The sequence below is a fragment of the Neophocaena asiaeorientalis genome, unplaced genomic scaffold, assembly GCF_003031525.2.
Source record: "Neophocaena asiaeorientalis asiaeorientalis breed wild unplaced genomic scaffold, Neophocaena_asiaeorientalis_V1.1 scaffold254, whole genome shotgun sequence".
Taxonomy (NCBI): Eukaryota; Metazoa; Chordata; class Mammalia; order Artiodactyla; family Phocoenidae; genus Neophocaena; species Neophocaena asiaeorientalis.
The window spans coordinates 3921709-3931632 of record NW_020174705.1 but is presented as its reverse complement, the minus strand read 5'-3'; the positions used below and the strand labels follow the sequence as shown (position 1 = coordinate 3931632).

Sequence of the window (9924 nt, the reverse complement as noted above, 5' to 3'; positions counted from 1 at the left end):
TGATGGGGGAGGGGCAGTTTGTTGTGATTCTCTGCTGAGACTCAGCCATGGTGGCTCTGGACAGTGGTTCTGGGAGGCTGACCCTGGGCTGATGGCCCGAGGAAGGACTGGCAGGTCCACCCACCCATGTGGGACTGGCAAGGCCTCCCCTCGCAGAGGGCATGGGGCCAGTCACCCTTATCCACGATCAGAAAAGTGAAAGATTTTATTCTGGGGAGAAGCTGACAAAAACACTCATATGTAATATGGGGGTGGGGACAGAGATGCACTGGCCAGTATCCCCCAAGGCGGTGTAGGTCACCTGGGTCAGGAAGAGCTCGGCCTCATTTGGACACAGTCCTTGGAGAAAGAAAAGAGAAGTCAGGAGTGGTTGCAGGTGAGGAGCAGGGGGAGGGGGAGGCAGGGCTGGGGGACAACTGGTGGGGAGGGGCAGGCACGCAGCATCCAGGACTCCTTTGGCTGCCCGTCCAGAGAACCCTCCTCCATGCCAGCACCCTGGCTCCCCCAGGGCGGACCCCCGGGTAGCTTGCCCACCCCACTCCCTGACTTGCTCCAGGAGCCTCTGGTGGATGTTTGGGGGAGCCATGCCCCAAAACTATTCAGAGAAAACTTTTTTTTTTTTTAGTCTTTGTGGAATGTGATAGAAGTATCAGAAGCACAGAAAGGGTAGAGGGCGCAACTGGACAACCTAGGGGGTGGAAAGGGAGAAAACGCGAAACGGAGGAGAGACCAGTAAACCGTCCAAGGGGCAGAAACCACGCCAGGCTGCAGGACCCACCAGGCAGGAGTGAGCAGGCCAGGCTCTGAACCCCAAATCAGGACGCTTTGACACCCCTGCCCCCTCCACCAAGTGCATAGGCAGTGAGCACGGGAACCAAAGAGGCAGAAAGATGCCAAACAGGACAGAGCGGTCCTGGAGGATTCCAGGGCCATTGCTCCAAGTGCCTCATGGATTAGCCAGAAGTAAATACAAACAATCAGGTTCTTTAAATATCCAACTCATAACAGTAATTACTGGTGGGAACAATCAACAGACAATAAAAAACCATGCATGCAATAAAATTTGGTTCCCATGAGAAAATTGGTCCTGGTAGAAATAATGGTCCCCAAAGAAAATGGACAGTGGTGTTAGCTGTAATTGGAACTGATTCTGATAAAATCATTTCAGCAAAATAAAAAGGAAAGTGATTGTTTTTAAAACCACTTTGTGTTGTATTGAAAATTGGTCAAGGAATTAAATTGGTTTAGTGGGAAATTCAATCTAGAAAGCTGTGTTCTCCATGAAACATAGCATGAGAAGGATTGTGTTACAGGTATTTATATGAGAGTTAAAACAGCTACTGGATCAAAATGAGCTCCTTATGGAGACCCTCCCCTAAGTCCAGGGCCCCTGCACCTTCCCCAGACTAGGCTCAGGGCAGGGTCTCCACCTGCTTGGGGGAGGGGGCGACGCTGGCACTGCAGGCTCACAGCTTGGTGGGCTCCTTGGCTGACTGCACGCCGGCTTGGGACTCAAGGCGCAGAGGCCTTGGGTGCCCGGCAGGCCCTGGCGCCGGCTGGGGATCCTGCAGGGATGGCATCAGCTGTGGCAGCAGTGGCAGGGGAGGCAGAGACGGAGACTGAGCTGGCATGTCGGCTGGGGGCCTGAGGTGGCTGAGCCCATGCTGGTTTGGGGGGGCAGGCTGCTGGGGGGCAAGAGAGACCCATGATGTGTCCCAGGAATATTCTGGAGAGAGGCTGGCCCGATGGGGTCATCTTCTCCACTAAGGAGAAGAGAAGCCCCAAGACTGGAAGTGCTCCACCTCTGCTCACCCAGTCCAGGCACCTGACACTTCCTGGGTTTTGGGGGCGGCCCAAGATAAACGAAACCAGAGGTGGACACAGAAGTGGAGCAGGGCAGCCGAGAGGACACAGGACTTGGAGTCCAGGATCTGGGCTTTGGCCCAGCTCTTGCATTCCCCAGTTCGTGGTCGTGTGCCTCAGCTCCCCCGCTTTAAAATGGGCTAGCTGTGCTCACCTCAGCATCCTGGTTAACGGGATAAGGACTGGGTGAGATGAGAAGGGAGGAAGTGCTTTGTATGCTGTAAAGTACTCTCAGATGCCTGGTACGTGGTGATGTGACCAGAGGAGTCATGAGCTCAGTTGCCCCCAACTTGGCTCACGGGCCCTCAACAGAGAGGCCTGAGGGAATGAACAGGCTCCCTCATCCCAGCTCTGCAGCCGGCTGGACCCCAGGGCACAGACACCTGGCTTGGACCCCAGGGATGGCTCCTGGGCCAGGAAACCTGGCTGAAGGGTAAAGGTGGAGCCCAGGACGGCTGGAGGCCCTGGCCAGGGTGCTGGGTGCCAGGTGGGGGCCACTCGAGGGATCTTCTCTGGCCCAGGTCCGAGCAGGGCAGGTGAGATATGGATGAGGTGGGGTAGGAGAGCCCCAGGCTGGGACTGGGGGCCCAGAGACCCTGCAAGAATCCCAGCTGGGCCAGGGAGTTGGGGGGCAGGTACTCACAGGGGTAGATGGCACCAAATAAGGCACTCGGGCGCGCACCTTCATATGGGCTTCGAGCTGGGGGATGCGGAACCTTAACAGCTTGGTGGAAAAGAAAGGGGAAGAGACAGGAGCTGGTGGGGGGCACTTCCAGGGCTCTGCCCCACCCTGGAGGCCCTTTCGCTCTGGTGGGACCTGCCCTGCTGCCCCCCCCCCAACTACCCCCTGCCGCCTCTTCACATACCCAATCCCCACCCAGTCATGCAAGGAAGACCCTTCCTCCCCCCCCACCTTCGTAAGTCTAGCGCTTCTAGAAGCTGAGATGTCAGAAAAGGCTTTTTGAAAGTAACTCAAGGCCAAGGAGGAGAGAGACATTATTTTAGCATGAAAAGATACAGGTGACGTGCTGGCCAGCCTGACAGTTCTTCAGCTGTTCCCACTAGGACCAGGCTACCACAGTGCCCCACCCCACCTTCCTGGCCTTCATCTTCTGTGCATGCACATTTTTCTGAGGTAAACTTCACATAAAATTAACCATTCAAAGTGAACAATTCAGTGGCATTAAGTGTATTCACAAGGCTTTGCAACTGCCGTCTCCTTCTGGTTCCAGAATACTTCATCACGCCCAAAAGAAACCTGTACCCATAAGGCAGTCACACACACCCCCATTCACCCCTCCTCCGAACACCCAGCAACCGCTAATCTGTTTTCTGTCTCTGTAATTTGCCTGTTCTGGACACATCATGGGGGGGCGGGGTCACACAATATGTGGCCTTTGGAGTCTGGCTCCATCCTTCACTTTTGAACCCAAGGCGTCCCTTTCTCCCCGTCCAGCCAAGAGTCACCATGACCGGCCATCCGGACCAGAGACCGCTGTACGAGGTGGGAACGTGCAGGGAAAAGAGGCCATGAGAGCGAATATACAGGAAGGACGCGGGTGGGGGTGGTGTTGGGGGGTCGCAGACGGCTGAGCAGGGCACCAGGTCTGGAGGGGATGGGTCAGGCCTCCCACCTGGGACAAATTATAGGGGCACGAAGCTCCTTCCCATGCAGGACCCCGACGGTTCCTTCTGCTTGGACGACTGTGTCCTTCCCTGGCTGTCTCCTGACCTTCATTTTCAGAGAGTCCTTCAGACCACATGCTCCACAGGGACACCTCCCGACCCCAGTCATTCTCTCCCTTATTTCCATGTTTCATCTTTTTTTCTTTTGGCCACACTGCACAGCTTGTGGGATCTTAGTTCCCCGACCAGGGATTGAACCCGCGCCAGAGGTAGGACCTGCCAACCAGTGAGACTGTCATACTGCTTCCCTCCAAGGTGAAGCACATGAGCCTGGGATACAGATTCAAAACCAAGACCCACTGAGGCCTGGGAACCCAGCTCTGAGCCTGCACTCTCCTTGAAGGCCCACAGACACATTGGATGCAGAGGCCCAAACCGGAACTTGCCACCTGACCCCAATATCTGCTTCTCCCACGATCTCCTCCATGGCTTTCCCACCTCTGCAAGAGCCAAAAGCCAAGCAGCTGGGAGGTTCCCGACGGGAGGGGACATTTGAGCCCTGGCAGATGAGAAAGTTTCCCCAGGGATTCCAGGCAGAGCACATGGCACATGCAGGGGCTCAGACGGGGGTAACAGCCTGGATCGTTGAGAGAGCAAGCAAGCAGTTTTGTTTTGTTTTTTGTTTTTGTGGTACACGGGCCTCTCACTGTTGTGGCCTCTCCCGTTGCTGGGACGCGCAGGCTCAGCGGCCATGGCTCACGGTCCTAGCTGCTCCGTGGCATGTGGGATCCTCCCGGACCGGAGCACGAACCCGTGTCCCCTGCATCAGCAGGCAGACTCTCAACCACTGCGCCACCAGGGAAGCCCAAGTAAGCAGTTCTGGGAGGCTGGAGGCAGGGAGCAGACGAGGCTGGGGCGGGGAGTGGCCAAGGGGCCCTGCAGACCAGCCAAGGAGATCGGACTCTGGGGACAATGCACCCCAAGACATCCCTGTCCTAATCCCCAGAAGCTGTGACTATGTCACCTCACATGGCAGAGGGGGCTTTGTAAATGTTATCAAGTTAAGGATCTTGAGATGGGGAAATGATCTTGGATTAACTGGATGGGTCCAATGTAATTGCAAGATTCTTACGAGGGGAGGCCAGAGGGTCAGAGTCAGAGAAGGAGATGTGAGGATAGACACTGAGGTCAGAGAGATGCACTTTGAAGATGGCAGAAGGGGCCACGAGCCAAGGAATGTGGGAGGCCTCTGGAAGGACACAGAGTCTCCCCTTGAGCCTCAGAAGGAACCAGCCCTGCAGACACCTCGATCTTAGCCCTGTAAGATTCCCTTCTGATTTGATCTCCAGAACTAAGATAAAACAAACTTGGATAGTTTTAAGCCCGTTTGTGGTAATGTTACAGCAGCCATAGGACACTCACCCTGCCAGGTTCTGAGCGGGGGAGGGGCCTGGTCAGGAGCAGGTTTGAGACCATTCACTCAGTGCTGGTAAGGACGGTGAGGCTGGTGAGGCATCTCCCCCTCCATCTGCTCCCCTGCTGCCTCTGCCTACCTGAGCCCTGCCTGTACTTAGCCCCCTTCCATTGAGACCTCTCTGGAAGTCCAGCCTCATGCTGAGGGCACTGCTTACTAGGGATCAAGGGTTCCCCTGCCCAGCCTGAGATCCTGACTACTGTGCAGGCATCAGGAGGGCACAGGCTGGCTGGACGGCCCTTGGTGGCCCTGTGGGCAAAGGATGGATGGATGTATCTGGGATCAGGCTGGACCTGGGAGGGGGGCTCACATCAGCTAGTTTAGGTTTAGATATTGAGTGTGTTTTGGATTAGAAATTTCTTTTGAGTAAAAAAATGAGCAATAAGACAAACTGGTCAAAAGATCCAGCCACAGGTGGGTTTCGAATTGATTCCAATTTCTAGTTAGACTTTGTGGCCCCCAAGCAGGATAAAGCAATTGAGGCATCCTGATCCACTCCTGCTTTGCTGCATGGGTCTGGAGAACAAACAAGCCCTGGGGAGAAGAGCCCCTCGCTCTTGATGACAGCCCTGGGGAGCTGGGTGGGGACGCCATCCAATGGATGACTGGAGACGAAGGGCGGGTCTGTAGATGACCCTGACCCCTCCACCAAGGGTGGGCTCCTGGCAAGAGACCCTCACCCGCTCATTTGTGTAATGCCTCACCAGCTGGTGCAGCGTGAGAGGAGGCAGTGCAGGGCCTGGCAAGAAGTTGAGCTCATTAAATATTGGCCACCATTGCTGTTATCCTGCCTGGTGATCCCAGAGGTCCAGCCTGAGTTTCCTCTCGACAGCATCTGCGTCCGGGGGCATTGTCCAGGTGGAGCCATTAACACTGTAAGGGCCACATCTGTGCCCCAGGGGGAATGCAGGGTTCAAGATGGTGACCTGCCCCCTGGACCAGGGCAGGGGCCTGTAGTGGGTTGAATGGCAGCTGCCCAAAAGATGTGTCCCCCTGGAACCTGTGAATGTGACCTTGTTTAAAGAAAAGGTCTCTGCAGATGTAATTAAGTGAAGGATCTTCAGATGAGGGCATCTGAGTTAAGAGACAGAAGAGAAGACGACACAGGGAGAAGCCACACGAAGAAGGAGGCAGAGACAGGGGTGATGCAGCCACAAACCCAGAAATGCCTGGAGCTCCCAGAAGCTGGAAGAGGCAGAAAGGATCCTCCACTAGGGCCTTCAGAGGGAGCACGGCTCTGCCAACACCTTGATTTTGGATTTCTGGCCTCCTGTACTATGAGAGTTAATTTCTATTGTCTTAAGCCGCCCAATTGGTGGTCAATTGTTGCAGCCCCCAGACACTAAAGCAGGGTGCTGTCCTCTCTGTCCAGCACACCCAGGAAAAGAGTCTCCTTTCCTTTGCTTAGGGGTCTGGTGGTTGTTCTCAAGTCAATGGAGGCAAAGTGGGGTGAGGAGGGACACCATGGGCGGAATTTAACCCACTGACCACTTTGTGGCTCCTGAACCAGCCCCAGTAGGGCAGTGTGTGGAACTCCTCTTCCCAGAGCAGGGTAACCTCAAAGGGGCAGGCAGAGAAGGTATTGCTGGCCCAGTGCAGGAGTTGAGTCCCGGGGTCCCTGGTCGGAGCCAGCTGGAGCCAGGGCATCAACACTGCAGTAACCAGAGCAATTCATTCCATGTCTCCCTCTGGCCCAACCCTCCCCAACCCGTGACAATTAGGACACAGGCCTCCAGTCTGTCCTGGCGTCCTCCTCATCATGCTCAACCCCAGCCCGACCTTCCCACTCCAGGTAGACTCACCTTCCCGAGTTCCTAAGTGTGCCTGCCTTCCACCCACCACAGGGCCTTTGCACTGCTATTCCCTTCCCCCAGATCACTCTCCTCCCACCTGATCCCTTTATCCAGCTAAGCCTTATTCCCTTTTCAGAGGCCTCAGGACAGCAGTCTAGGACCTCCTCCTTGAACCAGTGTCCCTTGTCACAACTCTCCCATCACCACCCAGCATTCTTCTTTGGGGAGGCCATCCAGTACCCCTCCCCAGCATCCCTTGTCACAAGCTGTCCCAGTACAGTGCCTGGCATACAGCAGGATCCCATGTTTGTGAGTGGCTGTGTGAGGAGCCCCCAGTCTTGGATGTTGCCGGCTCTGGGCCCCACCTGCATCACACTGGGCCTCACAATGCCCAGCAAAGGCAGGGCACGGGTCAGGGGTGCCCAAGAAGGCCTGATGCTCCTCACCTGCCAGCTCCTTCTCTGTGTCGGTCAGAGGCCGCGCCCTGTCCTTGCTGTTCATTCGGCCCTTGTACAGGATCCCGTCCACTCCCAGGATGTCCACCTCGGCCTGTTGGGCAGCCCGGGGCCCCGGGTAAGGGAGTGTTCACAGAGGCAGCAGGGCCTGGCTTACCCCAGGGCTGCCCACCGCCAGAGGCTGCAGCCTGACTCATGGAATCATAGTCCAACAACTCAGGGTCCCTGTAGGGGTAGATTGTCGACAAGTTACATGATTTTGAAATCAAGGTTGGCATCATTTCCGGGGCCGTCACCCCAGTCCTGCTGGGAGCCCAGTGAGTCCAGGCTGCCCTCCAGGGCTGCAAGGTTCTGGAGCTTCTGCAGCTGCTGCTGTTCCCCGGGGCAGGGCAGGGGGGTCAGCAGCCACTTGCAGACCCCTCCACCCCAGAGGAGCCTCAGGTTGGGTCCAAGGGCCTGGCCAGTAGTGAGGGAAGACTGGAATTTCTTCCAGCTTCAGCTTGGGTAATGCAGCCGGGCAGGCCTGGGGCCTGGTGTGTGGATACAGACAGGCACCGTCGGGGCAGAGGGCAATTGAGACCCATGTTCTCCCAGACCTGGAGCCCTGGTCTGGCTTGTCAAATGCGGGCTTTTAACCTCTTTTTTTTTTTTGGCCATGCTGAGCGGCATGTAGGATCTTAGTTCCCTGACCAGGGATCAAACCGGCACCCCCTGCAGTGGAAGCGCAGAGTCTTAACCACTGGACCGCCAGGGAAGTCCCTCTTAACCTCTCATCCCAAGAGGGAGTCAGGCGAGTGAGGGTGGGGGCACCAGGCACAGGGCCCCATGTCCCTCCCCTCTTCATGTGGCTGTGGCTGCTATTCAGCCATCACTCCCCACGTGGCCAGACGTACCCTCGGGCCTGGGGGCCTGGGAGCCAGAAGCACCCATGAAGCTGTGGGGTGTCAGGGGATGAGCGGCAGGGCTGGGGCCCAGGGAGATAGCCGTGGGCAGAGGAAACCTGCAGGTTTAGGTGCCAGAGCCCGCCACTCACTAGCTGTGAGACCTCGGGTGGGTTGCTCAAGCTCTTTGAGCCTCGGTTTCAACTGTGAAATGGGATGATAGCAGAATGACCTCAGAGATAATGTGTAAGGATTCAACGAGGTCAGGTCTGTCACAGAGGTTGGCACAGTGCCTGCCCGGCCGCAGCAAGCCCCACAGAGGACCCAGGGTCATGAGTCACTTCTTCCAGCTGGAAGCAGGCCCATCAACCCTAGCTCACAGGGGGGTGTGAGCTTTAAATGGGGGGTGTGAGCTCCCTCCCTTAACAGTTCTTGGCCCATGACAGATGCCCAATAACCTGTCCGTTCCTCTCCCCATGAGCACCTCACGTGCCCGTCTGCAGCCCCACCACCCAGGACGGCTCCCCTGCAGACGGCTACAGTGCCCCGGACAGCCTTTGCATCTTGGAACTGGAGTTTGCGTCTCTGTTGGCGCCTGGACCCCCACCTGCTCACCTCACCTGTTGCCGCTGCAGGTACTCGTAGCTGTTGGCGCTGGCCGGCCGCAGCCGCGACAGCAGGCGGGCACTGCGGATGGTGATGAGTTGCCTGTGGAGGACAAGAGCTAAGTGGGAGGCACACGTGGCCAGCAGAGGGCCCAGCTTCCACCTCTTCCAGGAAGCTCGCCCTCAAACACAGCCTTACCTCTAGAAAGATCCACAGCATGGGGCCACCATCCTCTTCATAAATCATAAAGAACAGCTGTTCTGATAATAAAAGGAAAACCCCCGAACAGGTGAGTCCTAGAAGTGGGATGCAGGTTGGAGGTTGGCAGGGGTGGGTGGAGGGGGATGGGGAATGATTGTTTATGGGCACGGGGTTTCCTTCCGGTGGGTGGAAAGGTTCTGGCACTAGATTGTCCGAGGTGGTGGCGGCACAATATTGTCAATGTATTAAATGCCCCTGAACTGTTAACTTTAAAATGGTTAATTTATATTATGTGTATCTGACCTCAGTACAAGAAATAAAAATAGTAAAACATCAGCCTTCTGAGGAGCTGGAACTGTTCTACTTCTTGATCTGAGTGGTGGTTACCAAGGTGTGTACACATGTTAAAACCCATCAAGTTGTAAAACAAACGTTTACATACTTTACTGTATGCATGTTAAGCCTCAATAAAAATTTAAAGTCATGCATATTGTCAGCATTTTAGAAAGTATAGAAAAACACAAAGAAATCACTGTAACCACTGTGATCAAATATTTTGATATGTGTCCTTCCAGTATTTTTCCATGTTTATTTTTTTTTTTTTTAACAAAAATAGGATCATAACACACATCCTACTTGTTTTTCTCATTTAAGTTACTGCAAACGTTTTTCCAGGTCATTAAACACTCTTTTGTGACTGTGCCATCCAATATGGCAGCCACTGGCCACATGTGGCTATTTAAATTAACTAGATTTATTTTTAAATTTTTATTAATTAATTTATTTATTTTTGGCCACGCCATGTGGCATGTGGGATCTTAGTTCCCCAACCAGGAATAGAACCTGTGCCCCCTGCAGTGGAAGCACAGAGTACTAACCAATGGACCACCAGGGAATTCCCCATATTAACTAAATTTAAATAAAATTTAAAATTCAGTTTCTCTGTCTCATTAGCCATCTTTCAAGTGCTCCACAGTCAAATGTGGCCAGTGGCTACTTCACTGGACAGCACAGCTATGGAACAT

General features: G+C 54.8%; 1 protein-coding gene across 1 annotated transcript in view; it reads right to left on the bottom strand.

Moving 5' to 3' along the window:
- Positions 1-211: 211 nt before the first annotated feature.
- CUNH16orf96 (chromosome unknown C16orf96 homolog) overlaps positions 212-9924 on the bottom strand; it is a 40384-nt gene continuing 30671 nt past the window's right edge. Inside the window, 7 exon segments of the mRNA XM_024759624.1 lie at positions 212-339; positions 1431-1685; positions 2286-2587; positions 7203-7305; positions 7400-7474; positions 7476-7583; positions 8704-8800. Of these exon segments, the coding sequence (XP_024615392.1) occupies positions 1467-1685; positions 2286-2587; positions 7203-7305; positions 7400-7474; positions 7476-7583; positions 8704-8800 (904 nt within the window). The 3' untranslated portion in view covers positions 212-339; positions 1431-1466.